Source organism: Microcebus murinus, chromosome 1 (assembly GCF_040939455.1).
Source record: "Microcebus murinus isolate Inina chromosome 1, M.murinus_Inina_mat1.0, whole genome shotgun sequence".
Lineage (NCBI taxonomy): Eukaryota > Metazoa > Chordata > Mammalia > Primates > Cheirogaleidae > Microcebus > Microcebus murinus.
The window spans coordinates 57,250,810-57,276,642 of record NC_134104.1 but is presented as its reverse complement, the minus strand read 5'-3'; the positions used below and the strand labels follow the sequence as shown (position 1 = coordinate 57,276,642).

Sequence of the window (25,833 nt, the reverse complement as noted above, 5' to 3'; positions counted from 1 at the left end):
TAAAGAAACAGGTAAGGAAATTTTCATAATGTTTGTCTTTGAATGTCTCCTTTTAGGATTCTGCACTTAGTGCAAATGTTCTTAAAACAATGAATATAGATGAAATACAGAAAAAAAAATATTTTTCCAATAAGAAATCTCTGAAACATTTCTGGTACCACAGAAATTTAATATTTTGTTTAATAGACTCCCTATGACTTAAAGAAAGCAAAACACTACATTTTTTTAAATTAAAAATGTTTTACTGGCTATTGCCTTTAATAGATTTACTACATTAAAGAAAACGAACATTTTTTCAAATGTGACAATAAGAAAAAGACCCAGCAAACTAAACAATACTAGAAACAATTTTCAGTGTTTTGGACATAAATAAAACTCATAAATTTTATATGGATTCTGGGATATTTACCAATACTCCTCCAACAATGGGTTTGGCACTAAGCAGAAACAGGAACATATGAATATGTCCAATACATTTCAAAACAACCAGATCCTTGAGAAAGGAAACTGTCCTCCATAAGTACCCCTTGCCATTCATGGAGGAGAAGTTATAGGAATGTTCATGAATTTTTGAAATTTATGGATATTCCTGTACTACCAGAAAGAAAACCATATAAAGGGGCTCCCAACACATAAAACAAACAGTAGCTGCATAATAATCAGAAACAATATTTAGTAATGCCCACTAAATTTTGAACAAACAGGAAAATAGAGCATAAAATACATGTATTTCTTGCCGCTACAAAAACAGGTACATCATTTTGGTTTTGTTATTGTGGTTTTTATAAAAACTATATGTGTACATGTACATGTATATGTATTCCTTATTGAAAACTTGACAAATACAGAAATGACTTAGGAAGAACCCCCAACCCCAGCCTCAGGACCTGCTGATGCCAGTTCACCAACCACTTTAAAATCCATAGGCCAAACCTCTTTTTAGGCTCTCAAATATCTCCACTGTTGCCTATCTCAGGCACTACTACATTTTTTATCAGGCCAATAGTAATTAATAAACAAGGACAACAAGTAAGGCTTTAACTTTATCTGAAACTTTTTGTTCCTCAAATTTTAGAGCTAAAAGAATGCTGGATGTTCATTTAGTCCTATCCACTATGCCTGTTCCCATTTATTTAGGAGGAAACAGGCAGGGAGAGCTTAAGTGATTTGCCCAGGTGTCACAGCTGAGCAAGACTGAAACCAAAGCTCTAATTGCCAGGCCAGGGCTCCATCTAAGTGAACACACTGGAAATGAATCTTCACAAGTGATGGGACTATAGTTATGTGGTTAGACTATTAATGAGCCTGGAAGGCAGACCACAGTGGATCTGTACTACCAGATTGAAAGCCAGGCAAACTTTTGGCCCTAACAGGCAATTGCCTTGGCTCTAGAAAGACAAGTCACAAATACACCATGTGGCCAAATGAAAGAGTGTGACCTGGGCCAACCAATCACAGGAGCAATGTTTGAGCCCAAAATTCCAGGAAGATGTGAGTCCAGTTATGTCACCAGACCCATTTCTGATTGAAATGGCCACGGAAGCATGGAAGGCAAAAGTGTTCCAAAGAGCCTTCTAAGTATGAGAAAGAAAATCAGCCAGATTCCTTCTCCAATCAACAGGCACATGTCCACAGAGGCCAATGCTTCTCACAGTCATCTCCCATGAAGCCTCCATCCAACTCAGTGGTACCTCAGATCTCATCCCCCCTATTTCAAGGCTGTCCATTCCCATCTAAAGCTTATGCCTTTGAATAAATGAATCTCTATCGATTAAGAAAGCCTAGAAATTTTAAAGGTCATAGTTCAATTCTCTCTGATCAATTCAGGTCATTTAAGTCTTCAGAAGAAATCTTTTCACCCTTATGTGGCCAGTTTGATACATACATTCTTTATTTCAGCAGACCTTATTCCCAAACATAAATGATTAAAGCTAAGATCATTTCTTTTTCATTTCATCCCATGTTCTAACAGTGGTACAAGCTCAATGTGAAGAATCAAGCTTGTATTTGCAAGGTCTCAAGGTATTTGCCTGTGGATAAGCTCTTTCAACTGTGCCAGTCTGTCACTTTTTAGTGCTTCCCGGATAGAGTGGAAAAATCCAAAATAGTGTTCAAAGTTGTGCATCATAAGCAGGACTCCAGCCAGCAGCTCATTGGTCACCAGCAGATGGTGGATATATGCACGAGTGTGATTCTTACAACAGTAGCAGGAACATCCTCTCACCAATGGGTTAAAGTCCTCTTGGTACCTAAGAAAGGAAGTCACAATAACAGTCCAGAAAGTGAGGAGTACAAGAAATCCACAACCTAGGCTATCTGTTCTGCTGGTGAGGTTACCAATGGTTAATAACATCACCGGCAACTGTTAAGTGCTGTACATCTACTTAGGATGGCAATATAGTTAAAAGTTAAGAAAGAACACAAGCCAGGGAGACTTAGGAATTTTCCTCTGACTGATACAACCTCCTACTCTGGAGGTTTCAAAGGAGCATCAGAAGAAATTCACATGGTCACTTACTCATGTTGAGCATTACTAGTCACATGGTAAAAACACATAATGTTAGGAAATACTGTTCTAGTAAGTGACACTTCTCTCCCACTTGCTGCCAGAACTAATAACAGAAGACATGGTATTACCTTCTACTTGCATAGCTTTTTTGCAGTTTACAAAGCACTTTCACACACACTGTCTCATTTAATCTCTGCATCCACTCTTAGAGACAACTCACTTTTGTCATTTTACAGATGGAAGCTATGGGAGTTGAGAGGGAAGACTCTGGAGCTAGCCTGCATGGGTTTGATTCCTGGCTCTACAACTCACTTGAGCAAGTCACTTAACCTCTCCTGGTGTCTTTATTTCTCATCCATGAACCAAAGATAATAACAGTGCCCACCTTAGAGAGTCGTTGCAAGGATTAAATGAGTTAATACAGTAAAAGGGCTTGATCACTGCTGGGTGCATACTAAGTGCTAATAGGTGTTATTTTTTTTTATTAGCTATTAAAGAGAAATTAAGTGACTTGACCAAGGTCACATAGTCAAAAACAGAGCTAGGATTTGTCTTGAAGAAGCTATGGAAATTTCACCCCAAAATATGACTCCTTAGTATAAAGGATATTTTGAATTAAAGGCTCTTATGGATTAACAGGCACTTGGAAAGGGCTTTCCCTCTATCTGCATTAGGCAGACTGAACTGAGCAAAAGATCAAAGTGGACTTCCCTTCCTTTCCCTGTTATCTCAATATATTACAGAAAAGATCAAGAATACAACCAGACCTGGCCCAAATCATTTGAAACATAATACTTGTCTCTCAGGTTAATTTATTAATACAAGTCAATCTGAGTCCCCCTATCTATTTATCCTCCCTAGCTACTGTTTATGGCCCCTAAACAGAATTGTCTATACTCCTCATTTTCCCTCCTCCCCTCTAAAAGGTATGTATAAACATATATGAACTTCATTGAGATATTGGGTAATCATTATGTGATTCTCCCATGCACATGGGATTAGTAAATAAACATTTCTCTTATTAATCTGCCTTAATTGTGAAGTTGATCTTTCAGCCAACTTTTAGGGAAAAGGGCAAGTTTCCTGTCACCCGTATAGTTTCCAAATCTCTAAAACTTCAAGTCTAGTGCTCATAATAAGAATACTACAATTTCTAATTAAATCTATAATATAAAAATAATTTTAGTAGTAACCATCTATATTCTCTAACATTTTAAAAATAGAAATAAATATCTTTGGCTATTTTTCAAGAAGTTAAACGTGATAGACATCACCATTTCAGATCTACAGTCAAGAAGCCCAATAGAATATAGGGAAGAACTATAATTTTCACATTCTTTCATAAATTCTCAAGTCTATACTATTACTAGGTAGACATAAATAAGTCAGAATCCCTAGAATGTTCCTTCCCATAAGCCAAAAACACCCCAGCACTAAAACAAGTGTGCCAGACTCAAAACTATTCACTGGTTCACTGATGATTACCACTTTTGGCCAAATACAAAGTTGCAAGATTCAGGTTGAATATCACTAATCCAAAAATCTGAAATCTGAAATGCTCAAAATCCCAAAACTTTTTGAGTACCAACGTGATGCTAAAAGGAAATGCTCACTGGAGAACTTCAGATCAGGGATGCTAAGCCAAGAAGTATGATGCAAATATTCCGAAATCCAAAAAAACCTGAAATCTGAAACTTCTGGTCCTAAGTATGGCAGATAAGGGATACTCAGTTTATATCTTAGTTCATTCTTTATAGAGGCAAATATTTTATTTAAGACTTATAACCTATATCCTACTTTGTTGTGTTTTATCTTGAAATCTTCATTGTGCTGTCATTATTTAAAGTATTGGAAGGAATAAAAGACAGCAAACAAATGAATTTGGTCTAATATTTCTGACAGCTTTTCTAAAGCAATAGTCATCTAGCCTTGATTTTCTGACAAGATAAACAAATTCATCTGCAGAATAAAAAAGTTTTTCTGGAACCATATTTGAGAAGGCCTAAATGATATCCAACTATAAATATTTTATGAAGTCATAAATTGAAAAGGGAATAGTTAAACTTTTAAAACAGACTAAAATTAAAAAGTTTGAAACCAAAATCCAAACTTTAAAAAATTTCTTACTTTTTTTCCTTGAGATTAATTTCAAATGATGTCATTTCTTGATTGCAATCAGTTGTTTTAATTTTCTTTATTTGATCCACACATTTTATTTCTTCTTGTGTCCCATTCTGCTGTAATACTGAAAGACAAACCAATAAAAAGGCTTGAGTGAAGATAAGCAGCCACTGGGAGAATTTTATTTCAGTTATTATTTCATGTCCTTTGACCCTATAATTCCATTCCTAAGAATTTATACTAAGGAAATTGCATAAGAAAAGAACAGCGTAGCACTTTGGGAGGCTGAGGCTAGAGAATCCCTTGAGGTAAGGAGTTCGAGACCAGCCTGAGCAAGAGTGAGACCAAGTCTTTACTAAAAATAAAAAATATTAAGGCATGATGGCGCATGCCTATAGTACCAGCTACTCAGAGGCGGAGGCAGCAGGATTGCTTGAGCCCAGGAATTTGAGGTTGCCGTAAGCTAGGTTGATGCCTAGCACAGGTGACAGAGCAAGACTCTGTCTCAAACAAAAAAAAAGAAAAAAGAAAAAAGAGCAATATGCTCCAAGATGGTCACTGACCCTTTATCTACAACACCAAAACAATTTAGAGATTCGATAATATCTAAGCAAATTATGGTTACTAGTATATATTAATAACCTAAAATCTTACCATTAAGGAATGATTAAAAAACAGTTGTGGAGGTGTATGTGTACATGCATGCTGGAATTATTCCTATTCCTTTTTACAATGTACATGCAAGTTAACTGGGCTTTGTAACTGCCTATATTCCAAATAGATTAAAGTAGAACGTGGTTTTAATTGATGTATTCTGTATGGAGATCCTGGCCCTCCAAGAAACTCAGATTGTCTAGAATTAAATGGGAACCTGAGTTGTTCCCTTGAACTCTTTAGAAGGAACATTCCTGGCACTGCAGAAGAAAAACTAGCTACTCTACAAAAAGCCAGCTGCCTTGAACAGGGGCAAGTAGATAAGAAGTATTTTGAGAACAAATGACAAGAATCTTAGTGATAGCCGTAGGAGAAGGACAGATGGTATTGGGAAGGTAATTTTGTAGAGGTGAAAGGAAGAAGAGAAGTGACCTGAGCATTGGGCACAGAACTGTTATAATTTTGTTCCCATGAATTTGCATGCTGAAGTGGGAAACCATAATAAAGCCTTGATATTTTAGAAAATTCTTGTCATTTAAGGGAATTGGTGACAACTTATTTCTTTGGAAATTTCATTGTGTAGTTGGCAAAGGACTTTACTATATACACATACACACACAAATATGATTAACAGTTTAATAAAAATGTTCAAACTATTTCAGTTTTCCTAATCAATGAAGAAACTTGGCTTTCTATAACCAAAAAGGAATTTGTTCGTTACAGAGAACTCAGAATCAGGTTTTTAGAGCTTTGGATATTCATGGTACTTAAAGAAACAGTTACCTCGGCCGGGCGCTGTGGCTCACGCCTGTAATCCTAGCTCTTGGGAGGCCGAGGCGGGCGGATTGCTCAAGGTCAGGAGTTCAAAACCAGCCTGAGCAAGAGTGAGACCCCATCTCTACTATAAATAGAAAGGAATTAATTGGCCAACTGATACATATATAAAAAATTAGCCGGGCATGGTGGCGCATGCCTGTAGTCCCAGCTACCCGGGAGGCTGAGGCAGAAGGATCACTTGAGCCTAGGAGTTTGAGGTTGCTGTGAGCTAGGCTGGCGCCACGGCACTCACTCTGGCCTGGGCAACAAAGCGAGACTCTGTCTCAAAAAAAAAAAAAAAAAAAAGAAACAGTTACCTCTGTCCTGGTAGAAATAATTTAGTTTGTAAATGAAGTCATGAAAATTTATAAAGTATTAATGGTACATCTATTCACATATATTAAGTTCTGAAATGTCTAAAAGGACAATAAAATTGACCTCCTATAAATAAGAATTTGATCAATCTGATTTATTTTTATTTATTTTATTTGAGACAGACTCTTGCTCTGTTGCCTGGGCTAGAGTGCCGTGGCGTCAGCCTAGCTCACAGCAACCTCAAACTCCTGGGCTCAAGCAATCCTTCTGACTCAGCTTCCTGAGTAGCTGGGATTACAGGCATGTGCCACCATGCCTGGCTAATTTTTTCTATATCTTTTTAGTTGTGCAGCTAATTTCTTTCTATTTTTAGCAGAGACAGGGTCTCACTCTTGCTCAGGCTGGTCTTAAACTCCTGACCTTGAGCGATCCTCCTGCCTCGGCCTCCCAGAGTGCTAGGATTATAGGCGTGAGCCACCACTTCCTGGCCAACCTGATTTATTTTGCTTCTACAAGTAATCCAATTTAGATTAGTGCTTAAGTTGCATTGTGAAAGTACAACTTCTTTTGAATTAAGTTTTAATTATTTGTGGGGAATAAAGACTCTTTAATGAAGTTTCTGGCACTATTCAAATTTAAGGTTGGTAAGATGGAGGAAGAGATCAAAGGACAGTAGGGAAAAGGTAAAGAGAGCCCATCTGTAAAAGCCAGAGGGAAAACTGGACATGTAACACTGTCCTACAGAACTGCTTCAAGGAATCTCACCCCAAAGTCTGCATCCCAGTTCTTTTGCCATTTCCAGTTTAGTGTTATAATCTGAAACTGATTCTCTTAACTTCTGAAGAGCTGAACATGAAAAAAAAAAGGTAGCGCTGCAAAGCAACATTAGCAGAAAAAAACAGCTTTCACATCTCAAGTGTATTAAAAAAACCAAAAAAGCAAAAAGAAACACTAGGATCAGAGGATGGTGAGTCTCCCTGTATTTTAATAGCATGGGGTTTGTAAAAAGCAGACAAGAACTCTTTTGTGAAAAAATAAATTAACTTTTTACCAAGTAGTTCAAAGGTTTTATTTTCTTGTGATTTTCATCACAATTCACTCTGAATGTTCTTTTTTCATGTTGTTAACAAAAGAGGTTTTGTTTTTCTTGGTTCTGCTCACTACAAATATCATACCCTAATATTGATGAGCTACATGTATAGTATTAAGTACCTGGTTTTGTGTGCCAACATGCCACAGCACACAGATAAGAGATAAAGATGTAGTTTTATAAAAGACTGGCTTATATGTACATATTTCTGTCTTGTGACTCCAGTCAAAAATTAATAGGAAATAGAAGAAACTTAAGAATAAGACAGAGATTAAGTTCAAAAGACCTACATGTCTCTTCAGGATTTGGCTGGTAATCAAAGCTGAAAGTCAGGGCACAGCCCCGCTCTGTCACTTGATAAGGGAAAAAACTCTCAAATAAATCCACTCCTCTTTCAATACACTTGAGCACCTCATCTGGTCGGCTAACACCAGAGACGAGCCTGTAAAAATAACAGTAAGAACAGTAACATGAGGACAATGCCAGGAATGAAATCAGTCTTCCCAATGAACAGGGCACTAAAAACAATAGTAAGGAGAAACACCAATCATGGTTAGAGTGGCAGAGAGTGGACAGCAAGGTATGGTAGAAAGAACACAGGGCTTTGGAGGCAGAGACCTGGGCTTGAATCCTAGCTCTGCCATTTATGTACTTGCTGTCACTTTAGGAAAATTTCTTAACCTCTCTGTGTTTTAGTTTTCTCATTTGAAAAACAAGATCAATTATATATATATATATATATAAAAAATATGAAAGTATATATAGTCACTGACCACAGAGAAAAGCTCAATAAATGTTAGTTTCCTTCCTTTCCACTCTTAAGCCTTCTGAACAACCTCCTGGTGTTAGACTGAACTTTATAGCCTATCTATATACATTGTGTACATTTTTTAAGAGTACAAAGTTGTGTGCTTTATTTTCCCTTTCAAATACTCGGCTCATTATAACTGTATTTTGCCTATAATTATGTTTCAGAATTGGTTCAATAAAGACATTTTTTTCTATTACATTCCTCATAGGTTCATTTACAAAGCAACTCTTGCTATTAGAATTTCAACTCTGGCCATAAGCTCTAAGAATCTAGTTGACTTTCTTTATATTTTCTCCATTAATAAAATGTCTGCACTGTAGAATGAGATGGTGTTTTTCAAGGTACAGGTGGAACATCCCTAATCTCAAAATCTGAAATGCTCCAACATACCAAACTTTTTGAGGGCCAACACAACACTCAAAGGAAATGCTCATTGGAGCATTTCTGATTTTGGATCAAGGATACTCAGCCAGCAAGTATAATGCAAATATTCCAAAACCCAAAAATATCCTAAATCTGAAACACTTCTGGCCCCAAGTGTTTCAGAAAAGGAATACTCAACCTGTAATGGGTAAGGCATTCTGAGAGTGTTAATGACACTCACCCAGGTTTGGCCACTAATAAAAGATGTAGAGATCCACTATATCAGAGTGGGCTGGCTGGCTGATACAGTTATATGTTTGTTTTTCTACCCACAGCCCCTGTTCATGAACTGGCAAAGAAAAGCTTACAGACTCCCTGATTTCTAAAAGAAGTTCAAAAAAAGGCTTATGTAATATTAAACAAGCAGAACTCTTAAATATATGCCAGTTTTCCTGACTACAGTTTCCTTCAAGTAATGTAATGTTTTAGAACTCCTCTCCAACTGAAGCTGGCATTTCTACACATTTATAAAAAGAAAAACAATCCCAGCTTTCGAATTCAGTTAACAGACATCTGTGAGCACTTAACGCAAAGAAGTCCAGAAAATGACTAGAAATACTAGTGCTGAATTGTTATTTGTACTAGAATGAAACAAGTACAGCAGGGACAGCAATGCACCTAAGAGAACTAGGTTAAAATTAGGGGGCAAAGGCTGGCTGGGGTGATGGAAAATTCTTGTTCTGGGTGATGTTGATGCACATGTATAGATGTGTAAAAATTGAGCTGTACATAAGATTCATACACTTTTACTTAAGTTATACCTGGATTTTTTTAAAAAGTGGTAAAATTACATATTTTACATATCCAACAGCCCTAGAGATAATCAAACTTCCTAATATATGTTCAGGAAAATAAACAGCATGAAAAACTCACACTAAGTGGGATAGAAGGTGATAAAGAAAACTTTGGGTGGCCTAATATGACAGCTGCATTCAGAAACTTGGAATTTGTAGCTTTGTATCTTGCAGATGATCTCTTCTCACCAGTACACAGTGAATCCTGTGACTTATGGAAACATGAGAACTAGCCTGACTAGTGTTGCCGGTCCCCACATTTCAAAAAATGACACCACTCACTACCTGCCTCCAATCTAAGAACTTCTTATTGATAGAGGCCATCTTCATTCCACTAGGCATCCCAAATCTGTCCTCAGTCTGTCCTCAACTTTCCTCAATTTAAACCAGAGTCCTACATGACTCTAAACCTATAAACCTAGTTCATAATCTAGGTTTATGTCTCTAGGTTCTACATTATAATGAACAAAGAACAGTATTTGTACCAGCACAAGAATGAGGAGAAATAGTACAATATTTTCTCTTTCTTATGAAGATCAAATAAAATAACTCAGATGGCAATTATCATCTGATCTACATTCTGAAATCAAGGGCAGGACAGCCTTGATGGAAACTCCTCTCACAGTCAGCCTCAGCAGATTCAGCCCAGAAAGGACATAATCAACACATCCAAAGACACACCTCTGTACAGACTCTCTATATAATAACACACAATCAGCCAGCACTCCCGCCCTCTACTCCAGGAGGTCAGCCTGCATCCCAGCGGAACACTAGCCTTGGTTTGTCCTCCGGCAGCTCTGCAGTGACTGATGACAGCAAGTGCAGTCTAGTATCCAGCATTGTTGGATTCCCCTGAAAGCCATCCAGAAGGAAGCCACCTACAGGCCGCTTGGCTGTCTCTCGTGCTGACCTCAGCCTCTCCTCCATCACGTCTCCACCTTCAATCACTCCAATGATCACACTTTTCTGAAGGACCTGAGGTAAGAAAGGATTAAATGTTTTTAACCATTTTCAGTAACAAAGACCTTTGTTTACCAGCTCAATGGATGAAAGATATCAGTGGAGCTGCTGCACCTGAAGCATGTAAAGCGGATAGTGCTTCCTCCAAAGAAGCTTTAGGGCTCCAAGGAACACGCTTTGAAAAACACAAAACAGGTAAGAAAAGACCGAGGAAAAGGAGGTAATCAACATATGTATTTATAGTTTTGTTCTGGCTTAGATTAAATTAAACATACACTGAACAGGTGCAAGAGAAAAAGAATAAAAGAAAGAGTTTTAATTTGTTTAAATGACTATTCAGGTCTGCTTTAAGCTACTTCCAAGGCTCTTAGCTAGAGAGAACTTTAGGAATTTAGAAACTATTTAGTTGAGACAATTGACTATCCATCTGGAAAAAATATATAATAAAGACCACTACTGCATAGCATCTCCAAAAACAAACTCAGACCTAGTATCTAAACATAAAAAATATAACCATCCAAGTATTAGAAGAATACATTGAATATTTTTATAATCGTGGGGTGAGGAAGACTGTCCTAAGCATGCTAAAGTTTACAGGAAAAGGTTGACACATTTAAGTACAAAAACATTAAAACTTCTCTAATAAAATATACAATCAACAGAGGGAAAGGAAAACTTATTTGTGGAGGAATAAATATCTATACCATAAAAAGAGCACCAAAAAATCCTCTAAGGCAGGGATCCTCAAACTTAAAGTTAAAATGCAGATAACAACACAGTGGAGGTGAAAGTGTTAGGGAAATGGCACTTATATGCCCTGATAACCTGAAAGTAAAAATTAGTTCGGCCTCTTAGGAGGGGGCAAGTGGACAACACTTATCAAAATGTCAATGCTTTTATCTTTAGATTCTAAAATTCTACTTCTAACAATCTCTCCTATAAATTCATTCATATGCATCAAGGTATGTTTACAAAGACACTTAGAATAATGAAAAACTGGAAACAATCTAAATATCCATCAAGAGTAAAGGCTTAAATAAATTATGATATATTCACAGTATGACTCCCTACACAGCTGTTTTAAAAAGAATACAGTAGATATAGCAATACATGCAATGACAGGGAAAGAGTTTCAGAATATTATTAAATGAAAAACAAGCAAATTGCTGAACATATGATGATATTCATGTAATATATACATGAATATCTATATATTAATTATGTGTATGTAATTGCAAAAAATAAGGTTTGTAAGAAAATACACAAATCAACAGTGGCTCTCTGGTATAAAAGAGATGGTAACACTTGTACCCCCATAATACGCTAAAAAAAAAAAAGAGAGAGAGATAGGGAGTAAGCCTGGAACATTCCTGCTTCCATGGTAGACTTAGCTAACAGACGATTCTCTTCCTGCTACACCTAGGCGTGGCTCTAAGCACCTTGGAGGAAACCCATTTGCCATTCTTGACCTAGGGAATACATAGAGAAGAAAAGAAAGCCAAAAACAGAACCTTGAGAAGCTTCAATATTGGAGGACATTTAAAATAAATGGATCCAGTGAATAAGAGGCGAAAAGAATCATAGGAAAAGGAAAAGATGTATGCAGATATATAAAGCAGATATACACAGGCCTGCCCCCTTACAGTAATAGCACAGCTCTATTTGGAAAACTCCCTTTCAAGGGTATAAAAATGATCACAAAATTATTGTCTAAAAGGAACACTTAAGAATAAAGGGAGCACTATTAATAATTATACCAAGAAGAGTGTAAACATTAGAGATACAGAAGGACTCCAGCATTTGATCAATACAAAGAAGTAAGGTGAAATGATCAGGTTGATTGTAACAACATAGATGAGGGACTTGGTGCTCACCAGGCCTTTTCTAATAATCATCTTTGTTACACTCCCTGTCCTGCTTTTTACTTACCCAAACATTACCAGTCCTATAAGGATAATTATTGGCTCAAAACATTTGCTAGCAAGCCACCAACACTACCCAGACCATAGCAATGTCCCCACACTGAACTCCAATGGCAGATACTGTGAGTTCTATTCAGAACAAAAACTAAGTTTCCTCTAACTTTTTTCATGTATATTAACTTTATAAGCCAAATTATATATGTACACATATGGAGGAATATAATATATAATATATTAATGCAATATATTATATATTAATATAATATGTATGTGTGTGTGTATATATATATATTTTGAGACAGGGTCTTGTTCTGTTGTCCAGGCTAGAGTGTACTGGCATCATCATAGCTCACTGCAACCTCAAATTCATGGGCTCAAGTGATCCTCCTGTCCCAGCCTCCCACAAAGCTGGGGCTATAGGTGTGTCACCACACCTGGCTACGTTTTTTCTTAGTTTTTGTAGAGACAGGGTCTTACTATGTATGATGCTCAAGCTGGCCTCAAACTCTTACCCTCAAGTGATCCTCCTGCCTCAGCCTCCCAAAGTGCTAGGATTACAGGTATGAGCCATCATTGCCTGACCCCAAATTATATTTTTATTGCTAAATTCAAAATAACAATGTTCCTCAAACTCAATATGCTTTATCATAGCAGGACATGATCGTTGCTCAGGATTATTCCATATACATGATCTCAGATACTGAAATTCTTCCCTCTGATTCTTATCTTCTGTTCCCTTACTTCCTTTGCTCTCTGCTAGTAAATGCATTTTTTTTCCAATTTCATTAACTCTGCTATCATAATCCGTTATTTACTGCTATAGCTCCATCTTCCTCACCCCATCATAACCATTCACCATCAGCAAACATTTATTATATGTCAGGCCTTCTTCTACTTGATGGAGATACAAAAATGACACATAGAAATTGAGCTTAAGGAGGCCACAGTTTTAATAAAGACAAACACATAAGAAATCACTGTAATACAGTATGATTGGGGCTGTAATATAGCAGCACACAAATTAAAGGGGTAGAAAAGAATGACCTGAAGTTCCTGGAAGTAGCAGTGACTACTTTCATAGAATGATGAATGGAATTCAATGAGCCCAACATGGAAACAAGAGAAGGAATATGGCTGGAGATAAGAAACAGTCCAGAAGGAAATTTGTGAACAGGAGCACCATAATGAAATAGGCTAATGCCTCTAGGAATTGTAAGTAACTCAGAAAGGCCAGAGTGGAGTGCAGGCCACAGGAGAAAGTATTCCACAATGAGATAGAGGAGTAGGCAGAGGCACACATCACAGCATGCTATCCATGCCATGTAAGAGCTCAAGTGGAGAGTCATTAAATTCTTTTACGAAGTCGGTGAGAGGCAAAGGAATCATACTACTTATACTTATGAAAAAGAGTTTTTCAAATAGGGCTGTGCTAGTTATGTAGGGGCAGGCCTGTGTGACTGTCTGTTTGTATGTCTGCATACACCTTTTCCTTTTACCGTGATTCCTTCCCCATTTTATTCACTAGATCCTCTTATTCTGATTGCCCTTCAATATTGAAGCTCCCCAGGATTCTGTTTTTGGCTTTCTTTTCTTCTCCATCTTTTTACAAACATCTCTCAGATAAAAGAGCTGAAGATGGATTGGATAAAAATGAGAATGGAGGCAGAAAGAACAATTCAAAGGTAATCGTGTACAAAGAGATAAAGTGGTTATGGCTTAAGGTGGAGATAAGGAGAAGGAAGATTCTAGACATATTTAGGCAGATAGAATTAAAGAAGAGCAAACAACTGGAATATTAAATGTGAGTGGAAAAAAAGTCTTAAAAAGCTCAAATGTATGGACTGATGAAGTTGGTGGATACTATAAAAGAGATAAAGTGTTCAAGAAGAGCAAAAGGAAGCACAGATTTGTGCAGGTAAGACAAGGAGCTGGTTACCTCTGAGTCTGAGGGACAGTCTAGTGATATGACCTAGTTATAGGCTGGTAGTTATGTAATTCTAAAGTTACATAGAGTGATCTTGATAGTATATATAATTTTAGAATTATTCAGCAATTAAAACAAGGGGAGAGTAAAATAGACCAAGAAGTGAGGAGAAAAGAAGCAGGAGGGAGAACAGAAAAAGTGGTATCATGGAATGTGAAGGAAGTTGAGAGTTTCAAGAGAAAGGAGTGGTTAGTGGTGGAGTCTTACCTCTGACTCTTCCTGTAACCGCAGACAGTTATCTAGGAATAGAAGTGACCGGTCAACAGACTTTCTGGCCCTTTTCATGGAAGTTGCTTCCTCACAAGATGCCCCTCCATCTGAGAGGCACTGGAACCAGTCTGGCTGAAGGGCCTGCTGAATTGCCATGAACTTGGAAACAGTCATTTCCACTCGTCCTCCAATACCCCACACAGACACAGACTGCCACAGAGTAAGACAATGAGGAATTAGCAAAAGTAAAATGAAAATAAAAGGGAAGTAATAAAATGATAAAGCAATAATTCTTTACAACTGAAGAGATGGTGACACCTTAATATCTTAGACATGGTAGGCAACACAGTAGTACTATGGTCCAAATTCTCTAGGGACCTCATAGCTCATAGAGAATTCTTCAATGGCCATGCAAGCCAACATCTGAGCTAGCCAAGGATTTTTTGTTTCATTTCTCTAGCTTAGTCTTCCATTCTCCCCATCCACCTACTCTATCCCCATCCCATCCTTGCTGCTCCTGAATACACCAGACTTTGATTCTTCTCTGCTTTTGATCACATTGTTTCTTTTGACTGAAATTACTTCTTACTTACTTACTGAAATTACCTATTACTTCTTATTTTTTGTTAATACATAGTATGTATACATTTTTATAGGGTACATGTAATATTTTATTATATGCATAAAATAGGTAATGCATAGGGTGTTTAGGGCATGCAATGCATCACTTCAAGTATTTAGCATTTCTACGTGTTGGGACTCCTCCCACTTCTTTGCCTGGCAAAATACTGTGCATCATTTAAGACACCGAGTTCACATATCACCTACTCTAATGTGTCCCTAAACCTTCCTTGGCATAATCAATCACTCTCTCCTCTAAGCTCTTACAGCAATTTGGACTTACTTATTTTATAGAAAAAATACTGCTTATCACACTATTGTATATTTGTCTGACTAGAGTATCCCAGTTCATGTTTGTATCCCAAAAACACAGTCTAGGACCCCAGATATTATTAACATTTGGTCAGTGATTACTAGATTGAGTTAGATACAGAATTATGTGCAAAAATGCCATAGTTCAAGAGAATCTCTATTCTGCACTAAGGCATAAAAATTACTGCTTAAATGAATTCTCTCTCCCTTACAATTGGGGTAGATAATGAAGGTCAAAATATTTTCTTCTTTCTTTTTTTTTATTTATTTATTTTTGACAGTCTCTCTCTGTAGCCCTGGCTAGAGTACAGTGGGGTCATCATAGTTCACTGCAACCTCAAACTCCTGGGCTCAAGTGATCCTACTGCCTCAACCTCCGAGTCACTGGGACTACAGGCACCTAGCATTATGCCTGACTAAGTTTTTCTATTTTTAGTAGAGATGGGAGTCTTGCTTTTGCTCAGTCTGGTCTTGAACTCCTGACCTCAAGCAATCCTCCTGCCTCGGCCACTCAGAGTGCTAGGATTATAGGCATGAGCCACCACCCTGCCCCACCAAAATATTTTCTTTAGAATTCAAATTACAAAATAAAAAGAAGCTTAAAACAGAAGAATAATTGAAAATAGTGTTCTTAGGTATGGTTAGTAAGTATTGCTGACATTAATAAAGTGAGTGCAGGAAAAGTGTGTTTTTAAAGCAGCAGTACACACTGGAGCCTTGCCAGTATGCTGTTCTCAGGGATAATGCCAATGGGGCCACCTCTCAGATGAAGATTTTTAATGAAGTCCTTTTGATACTGTTCTTCAGTAGATAAAATCTCTGGCTGCGGACCCTGCTTTTTCAAATTCTGTTCTACCAGCAGGCAGTATTATAATATATTAAAGTTCTACTATATATAGTAGTACATGTGATAACACTCCTCAGCAACTTCCTCCACTCTTCCTGAAATTGTTAAAATTGCAAATAAAGCATGGAGTCAAAAGATTATTGTTTTTTCTTATCACAGCAATTTCTGTTTCTGGCATATAGCTGACCCTCCTCCACCCTCAAAGTTTTTGCTACACAGAAAACGCTAAGGATACATTCTTCACCTTAACCTCATCCTTAGGCAACCTCATCCTTACTCTAACTCTTATAAACCATCCCATCCCACTATAATCACTGAAATAAAGAGAAGGCATAAAAGGATCATCCCAAACGGTGGGATGCTAGCATCTGAGGAATACTACAGGCTGACTTCTGGAACAAAGCTGTAATCTTGGAGGCCCTTCTGAGAACACACCTTGTTTGTTACATAACCAGCTGGGCAATGGCTGACCGGATCATGCAGGGAGCAGTACAAGAGTGATTCTGGCATGCCTGTACAAACAGAAAAAAGAATCCCTGAAAGTCTTTACATTAACAATGACAGTGTGTGGTAACAGGGAACAGGGAACAATGTGTACTACTGGAGAAAGCAACTCTAAAGACAGTAAATAATTGTAAATAGTTGTGGGAGGCCTATCAACATGAATTAAAAGATTACTTTGAAACCTACTAATCTAAAAAAAGAATTAAATTTAAATGTTTATATCTAATATATAATGAGTTGCTACAAAGGAAAGGTGTATCTTAAAGTATGAGATACAATGAAGGTATTTAGTGACATGTTGATCCCACCTGATTTGATTTCAAGAATTTAATATCAAGTATGCTCATTCTAGGTACCATCCAAGGGGAACTAGTTCCTGGAAAGATGAAATGATATGGTCATAAGGTAATCTCATTAATAATAAAACTCATTAATAATATCATGGGTCCCTAGGGGCAGAATTTTAGAGAAGGTGTAGAATACTGCAAAGGGATCTCATTCTCAGTAAATTTCAGTGGCTTGAGATGACAGTTTCTTTGGTTCTTTAGTCAAAAAGATAATCATTAAAAAAAAGAACAAAAAAAAAATGGTTAGTAAACAAAATATGCTACCCCACATTTTCCATAAGAAGAAAAAAATAGGATTCCACTAAAAAAGAGAAAAATAAATAAATAGAGCATGCTAAAAATCTCTGCAGTTCTCCACCTTATTTTCCACAATTTCAATTATTACAATTATCTCCACAAAGCTTATATTATTTTCACTTAACTATATGCTCGTATACTTTAAAGCTGGTTATTAACACTGGCCTCAGATCAAGGAGAATGATATTACATAAATTCCTCTACTGAAATACAGGGCCTTGTGACAACCAACAAGTCATCATGCGTCTGCCATCAGAAGCAGAGGACTTAATAACCAACAGAAACAGGACTTTCACTCAGTTAGGCTGAGTCTTAGATATTGGGAAAAAGCTTCAGGAGAAAGTCTGCAGGAGATTGGTTCTCTAGCTATCACCGCTAAGCTTTTCCTATAAATAAATGGACATATACATCTGCATATAAAATCCTATTTCTGGAACAAAAGGTACCATCAACATATCAGAATATAGCTGTATATAAACTCTTCACCCTCTCCTGTCTGTCTGAGGTTTAAGCATAATGAGACTGCTTTGGATCTCACCTATCCCCCATGCAAGTTCTCATCCCTGGGTTTTTGCTCATTGCCCGGAGTGTCTTGCCCAACACCTGTAGGTTACCACCTGCTGCTAACGCCTGCTCTGCCTTGACCAGCTAAGATGACCCCTCATCTTCTCTCTCAATAATCCTTTCTTTATTCTGACACCTTCCTCATACACCCCAGAGCAGGGTATGTGCTCCTGCCTCTGGCCTGTCATGATATATGTTACATGTAAAGCAATCACTACATTCTTACTAGAATCATCTATTTATCTTTATGTCAGCTAGGCTCCAAGTTCCACAACAGCAGCAACTGTTTCCTATTCAACTTTATACTCCCAGTGCCAGGTTCTTAGATGTTCAAAGAATGCATATTAAAATAATGAATAAATACATGTATGAAGGAAAGTTGGTCAATATAGTCAACATTCAACCTCCAAACTCCAAATTAACACACACAAAGCACACACAAATAATTAATTTTTACCTATAAACTTTCCAACTCCTTCCTTATATTCTGCCAAGACTTCATGATGTTCTGCCCTATAAACAAAACAAAAAAATATATAACACAATAATGAATCATTCTGCAGATACTCCATACAACAACTGAACACCTCTTCTTACACAAATAAGCTATGTGATAATAAATGCAGTCTTAAATAACAAGTACACCATTATTCAAGAGTCCCAAGTAACTAGGCTAGGTTCATTAACCACAATAAAGGTCTTCAACTGGCAAGTGATTCTATGAGAAGAGAAATTGGCAAAGATCAGTTGCTTTAGAATACTTGGAATTTCTTTCTCCTCTTAATCCTTTAAAATCACTGTTATTAACACAGTACTGCAGAGGTATTTAGTCATATAGCAGCCTCTTCAATTAAGTATATAGTTAGTATGTACATTGCACAAAATGATCTAACTTCATTAGTTGTGTTTCCATAAAGTAGTACTAGCAAGTACTACTTGTACAGAGGCAGAAAAAATTTTGACGCTGGTACATGATGACGGTGCCTGAACTCCACGTTTAGCTCTCATAGAGCATTTCCTGCCCTATCACCCTGGGTGCAGTGGCGATGAGGCTAGTATAGAACTGTGGGTTTGGAGGAAAAGTGAAGCACATCCAACAGGTAGGTCTGGCCTGTGGCTTCCAGATTAGGGCCAGATGATATATAACGTCTGATACCTTTCTTTCTGAAAATCTAAAATTATGAGCAAAATCTAAAATCTAAAATATGAGCAAAAGAAATCTGTCTCTTTGTTGTACCCAGTTAAGGTAACTAAGCTGCTGCCAGAATCAACACTTGAATGATTGGTTCTAACACTTACAGGGATGACAGCGTAAGCTGAACCATGGCAGGAAGCCCATGAATATTTTGCAGCATTTGATGGGTGAGGTGTGGGGCAGAGCCAGTCTTGGTGTACAGAAGGCAGCCTGGAATGTCCATGGTGCGGTCCTCTGTTTTGCCCAGGTTCTTTATTTTTCCCAGGCGACAGCCATTAACTACCTTGGTAAGACTCAGCTTCATCCTAAGGGATTCCTCTAGGTCCTGACAAGAAAAGAACATTAAAGTTAGAAGGACCATCACAACATCTAAAGTCTAAGCATTTTGCACAGAAAGCAACCTACAGAAGAATGATAGCATGTTCCTTACTACTTCCAGTCTACAATTATCTTAGATATCACAAAAAGGAGAACAGGAAAAGACACAGAGAAAATAAAATACTTTCCCCAAGGTCCCAGAGTAATATGATGACATCAACTACTTTTAAATTAATTGGAATTTTTGTCTGAGCTGATGAAAACCAAATAAATGAGAGGACCGAATGAGAAAGACTAATCATGGAAAGGATGCCATGAAGCCAAGGTTCACTCTCAGCCTTGAAAATGTATATAGAGAACAGTCATACTGCTTAGGCCATACTGATTATTTTTTTCTTTCTCCAGTTTGAAAGAATACTAAACAATATAGCAATTTTTCCTAATAATGTTGTTAAGTAAAGAAAACAGTTTCAAAATAGCATTCTGGTGTTTATTAAAATATATGGAAGAATATACAACAAAAGATGAACAGAGATTATCTCTGAGGTAGGATTATTTTCCAATTATTCTTATATGGCATCTAAACAGGTAAGAAACTCTATAGTATACATGTAATCTATAAGCAATTTGTCATTACTTTTATAATTGGGAAAGACAAATATTTCCATAAAGAAAAAACAAAGAAATACTTTCTAACTTCTATAGCTAACAGCAGGGAAAAAAATCAGAAAACATTAATTATTTGTTGGCTGCTTTTAAATAATTTAGTATTCAGAGAAGCAAAATACTGAGTTCCACTTTTAAAATGCACTACAGAACTTGATAAGTATGCATGGCAGATCATTTGTAAAATGTCACCAGACATACCAACATTTTACAAATACTTCATTACATCTCTACAGCAAGTACCATACCCTCTGGAATTCTTACCAATTTAGCCAGACCCAGTTTTATTCCTTGATAAATTATTATAGCTATCTGACAGGCTCCAGCTATGGAGCCCATGCTCTTAAGTGTTATGCTACACCATACTCTGAAAGTCAACCATTGTTTAAGATGCTGCCAAACAAATAAGGCTTATCCATCATTAGTTAAAAATATTCAGAAATGCAAACATTACTTTTTTGAGAGGCATAAATTCTTATATTTAAATAAAATAGCCAGTATAGTCATTAGATAAGAATAACTACTTTGTGTATGGTCAAATAAGAGATTTCATGTTTAACATAGATTATAAAAGCTAGTATAACTGTTTAAGGAAAGCCTGGTCAATTTTCTATTTTCTATGACTACAACATCATTATTTCAAGTTATCACAAAGATAGAAACACAAAAATAAATGTTATTAGAACCCACTAACATAGAAACTGTTAAGGGAAAAAAGTTATATTTTAACAAAAATAGTGTAAAAGCTGTTTGATTCACTATTGTTACACATTAAAACTGCTAAAAGAAGAAAGTTTATTTCAAAAATATTAAAAAATATAATTATAGGCTAATAAAAATGTAATCTAGAAAACATAATAGAGGAATCATATTCCTTATTTATCAGACAATACTAATTTCAAGTGATAAAAATATTTTTTGTATTTTAAACCAACATAACTCTAAAGCAAAATTAAAGACAGTATTTTGCAATCTAAGTAACTCTAAAGAATTGAAGCAGGGTGAGCAAAGTACAAAGAAATGTACTTCAAAGCTAATACATCAACACCTGTTATTCTGACTGAATATTGAAATCAACCAATATGGAACACTAGATTTTTGAAACATAAATAAGAACTAATGAAAATATAATGATGGACCAAGATTATTAATACTGAAATAACTTAAACACTTCCTATCCTCACACACATCTGAGAATGGAAGAAACTGTATTGTCTGGAGCTATCTCAGAAAGGGCTAGAGACAAGAACTCATTGGCACCTCTCCTCACTCCAAAAATTGTCTTGCCTGAGCTGTCTAAAGTATGTAATGAGTTTGAATGTACAAACATGAGCTGCATTTTTGAAATTAAATTCATATTAAAGAAAGGAAGATCCTTCATATAGTAAAACTAGTATGTTTGAAAAATGATGTTTAGGATTCTAGAATGTTACCAACTTTCATTATCTCTCCCTATCAAACCCATGCTCTCATTTCTGTAGTTTATTAATAAATGATATAAATGACCAATAAAGTTTCTGATGAGCAAGAGATAATCTGCTTTTCCATGCTGAGTTAACTCAATGTTAGGTAAAAATGACAAACCCCAATGCTTTAGTAAAGTTGTACTTAATATCCCAATATGAATGATTGCCATTAGATTTTAGAAATGCTGAAAGTAGTTTCAGAGTTCCACCATTACCACCACAGACCCCAACCTGGGAACCCCTCATCACCATCATCACCCCCTCTGCCATTTTACAATAACAAATCTGAGGCTCAGCAAGATTAATTACAGGCATGGTCTAGAACCTAGGCCTCCTGCAGAGGCCTGTGCTATCTTTATTATGCCTTTTAAACGAGAGCAAATCTAACATGCTACAAGATGCATTCTGACTTTTTTTTTTTTAGAATATCCTGTAGCATACCATGGCCACTCAAAGGAAGAGAAGACTTTTCAAAATTTTATAGGACATCTGTAAAATATCTCCCCCCACAACACATGTGGAAAGTCATAAAAAGAAAGGAACTCTGAGCGAGGCATGGTGACTCACACCTGTAATCCTAGCACTCTGGGAGGCCAACATGGGAGGATTGCTGAAGGTCAGGAGTTTGAGACCAGCCTGAGCAAGAGCGAGACCCTTTCTCTACCAAAAACAAAAAATTAGCCAGGCGTGGTGGTGTGTGCCTATAGTCCCAGCTACTGGGAAAGCTGAGGCAGGAGGACTGCTTGAGCCCAGGAGCTAGAGGGTACAGTAAGCTACAGTGATGCAACTGTACTTTAGCCAGGGTGACAGAGCGAGACTCTTGTCTCCAAAAAAATAAAGTAAGAAAGTAACTCTCAAGCCATTCGACCTATGCCAACAGAATGACACACATGGTCAAAGAATGGCCACCTGCTATTCCCTCAAAGGCCTTACAGCCTTGTACTGCTTGGTGGGCTGGCTACTAGTCAGCCTTCTGCCTGGCAAGCTCTGAGTCTGATCTTGTCCATACACCCAGCACAGATCCATCACTCAGGGTTAGGCTCAAACCAACTAACCTCCAAGATTAAACAACAAAATCAGACTGCACAATTATTAGTCTGAGAGCCAAAAAAAGGAAAGTGGAACAGTCAATGCATTTTTGCCCTACAGAATGCCATACAGGAAGTCAAATATGCTGTGTAAGCACCGAATCAGCATAGGAATAAATCATAATCATACACATAAAGGCAACTAAAAGGAACCCCACTGGTTCTCTTAATACAGTAGCCCCCTTTCACACAGTTTCATTTTCCATGGTTTCAGTTACATCATCTGAAGTCCAAAAATATTTAATGGAAAATTCTAGAAAGAAACAATTTATAAGTTTGAAATTCCACACTCTTCTGAGAAGCATGGTGGAATCTCAAGCTGTCGTACTCCATCCCACCTGGGACATGGATCATCCCTGTGTCCAACGTAAACACACTATACACAGTCCCTGCCCATTAATAACTTAGTAGCTGTCTCCATTGACTGTCAATACAGATCAATAGTCTCCAAAATATAAACTGATTTTTATTTGCTTTTATCATCATCCTTTCCCTTTTCACTTGTTGTGGGTCTTTTCTAATATTTCTGGTGTTGTGCTTTTCTAAATATTCAAATATTCACACTTCACTTCTATAGATGGAGTTCCTAGGAAAGTATTAAGGAAAAACCATTAGAGTATAAGGACAAATGATAAGCTAGTGAATCTGTACCTTTATAAGAACACAAATTCCCTTCGGCAACCTGTAGCTGTACTAATGCCTCTGGTGCCACCCCCAAACCTCTCATCTATCAGGAGAGAAGGAATTTTTAAATGTTTGTTAGATGAATTCTCTACATACACTAATGGAAACATCCAAATTTCCTAAGGGAAAAGAGCAAGCTTGGGTGACCACATTTTTTTTGTGGAAAGAAAAACTATGTGCATTTAGAAGTACACAACTACATCTCTACCCCCAACCCCACATTCACACTCTATCTATGTTTGTCTATGCATAGAAAAAAGTCTGAAGGACTTCCAAACAATATGGTACACTGTGCTGACTTACAAATGACACAGAAATGCTAAAATTCTAAAAAACAGTAACACAAGAAGACTTTTCAGAGGTAGAGTTATTACGAAATCCTTACACTATTTGGTAGGTGGAGAGAGATACTGAATAATGTTAAACTTTATTTAGTATGTGTATTAAAAGTTCAGAAGTAACCAGTAAAAGATGAATGATAAGAATGCATAATTTCCAAACCCATTGGAGAGGGATGGGAGAGGACAAAGAAAAATTGATCAATCCAATAAAAGGCAAGAAAAAGGAAAACAGACCAAAAAAGTACATCAAAAATAGAAAAACAGAAAATTACAAAATAAGATGGCAGTAGTCCAAATGGCAGTAATCACAATAAGAGTTAAATTAATTTCACCACCTGAAAGATATAACAATAGCAGCAACTAATATTTATTGGGTATTTACTATATATCAAGCACTGTTCTTTACATATTAACTCCATTAATCCTCATATCAAATGCATAATATAGATGTTATTATTATCTGCATTTTACAGATGAGGAAACTGAGGCTGATTGATAGTCACCAGCTGGTAAGTGGCAGAGCTAGGACTTAAATTATAGAAGTCTAGCTTTAGAAGTTTACTCTAATAGGCTAGCAGCGTATTAGAAGTTCTATCTTGTCCGTAAACATAGGCAATGTTTACATATTAACAGTAATATTAAGATATAATTTTATAATCATAGTTTCCATTTTGCTACAGTGTTCTTGTTGTTCTCTACCCATTTTCTCTCCTCTGCCTTTTCTCCATCCTTCCAGCTTCTACAACCTTTCTCCATACTCATACAAATATTTAAATATACTTGTATATAAGAGGGGGTGTTTGTGGCCATGGTTTACTTTTACAAAAATGGAAACATACTATACTATATGCACTTCTCTGTCATCTATTTTTCTCTCAGGAATACACAATTGATATCTTTATCAAAGAAGAGACAGAGAACTAACTTATCCTTTTTAAAAAAACTACTTCGTGATACTGCATAGTTTTTATGAACACAACTTATTCAACCATGCCTTTTCTGATGGACACTTAAGTTACAGAGCTGGTTCTAGGATCACTACAATAGTCTGAGGTTTTGGCTTCCCTGACCTCATTTTCACCAATTTCAAGTCAACTTTAGTTTACACATCCTGGCATAACGCTTTACGTACATTGATTTTTAATCATTACAACACTCACAACGATTTAGGTATTATCCTCCCATTTTACCAATGAGAAAACTGAGGGTTCAAGAGTTATTAAACAAGTTGCCTAAGGTCATACAGCCACAAAGTAGCTGGGTTCAAAGCTCCCGCTCTAAATCTCCACTTTTCTTTAAAAACCCATGTAGCCTTCAAGAGTAAACTCTCCCTGCAAACATCTAGTGTCAGCCAATAAGACTGGATTTATCTTCGCTGCGGGGGCCATTTCCGGGGCTCCAGCTCTCGTTAAGCGCCTAGATCACGTATTGGAGATCGTCCCATCCTCCCAAGTATCCTGGGCAGTTCTGGAAAAAAACTTTCTGAGAATTTGATCCTTGAGCAGAGGCCGGTCGAAAGGGGACCCTTTTCTCTCAGAGATGTCGGCGACACTCACACGATTTGATAGAATCCGCAAGATCCACCTGGCAACCAGAAAAGGGAAGGGGAGACGAGGCGGGAATACAATTACAGTTACTGCAACACAACCAGGATGCGTCTCGGCACGACGCAACTCATCCATCCTGGCAGCTCCCACAGCAGGCGGAAAGGGACTTACGCGGAAAGTTTGCTACTTACGCGCAAACTGCCAACTCTTTTGGCCTTCAAACCTCCAATTCCTCACAGTTCACTACCACATGTCCAGGTTGCAGAATTCTTGGTCCCCTAAACCACCGCCTCCACTATGGAGCCAATCCGGGAGCATTGCGTCATCACCGGACGCCAGAAAGAGTCCAGGGCGAAATCAAAACGAGCCCCGGCAACCGCAAGGCCCACTGAGCCCTGCCGTGGCCATGGTAACTGTGCCAACGCGA

At 37.2% G+C, this 25,833-nt stretch overlaps 1 protein-coding gene across 1 annotated transcript; it reads right to left on the bottom strand.

Moving 5' to 3' along the window:
• Positions 1 to 256: 256 nt before the first annotated feature.
• Positions 257 to 25,734, bottom strand: QTRT2 (queuine tRNA-ribosyltransferase accessory subunit 2). Its single transcript, XM_012787561.3, has 9 exons — positions 25,598 to 25,734; positions 19,401 to 19,621; positions 18,559 to 18,614; positions 16,825 to 16,901; positions 14,607 to 14,819; positions 10,309 to 10,508; positions 7,796 to 7,947; positions 4,637 to 4,754; positions 257 to 2,249 (listed from the first exon to the last, which is right to left on the bottom strand). Exons 2-9 carry the CDS (start codon positions 19,598 to 19,600, stop codon positions 2,018 to 2,020), a joined length of 1,248 nt encoding a protein of 415 aa, XP_012643015.2. The 5' UTR covers positions 19,601 to 19,621; positions 25,598 to 25,734; the 3' UTR covers positions 257 to 2,017.
• Positions 25,735 to 25,833: the final 99 nt, after the last annotated feature.

What these genes read in the sequence shown, in the direction of transcription:
- QTRT2 (XM_012787561.3), bottom strand. Translation starts at nt 19,600, where the DNA reads ATGAAGCTGAGTCTTACCAAGGTAGTTAATGGCTGTCGCCTGGGAAAA. An exon ending in AGGAGTTGGAAAGTTTATAG is followed by an intron (nt 16,902 to 18,558) that starts GTAAAAATTAAT and finishes CTGTTTGTACAG; the next exon opens with GCATGCCAGAATCACTCTTG. An exon ending in ATTAATCTCAAGGAAAAAAA is followed by an intron (nt 2,250 to 4,636) that starts GTAAGAAATTTT and finishes TTCCTTTCTTAG; the next exon opens with GTACCAAGAGGACTTTAACC.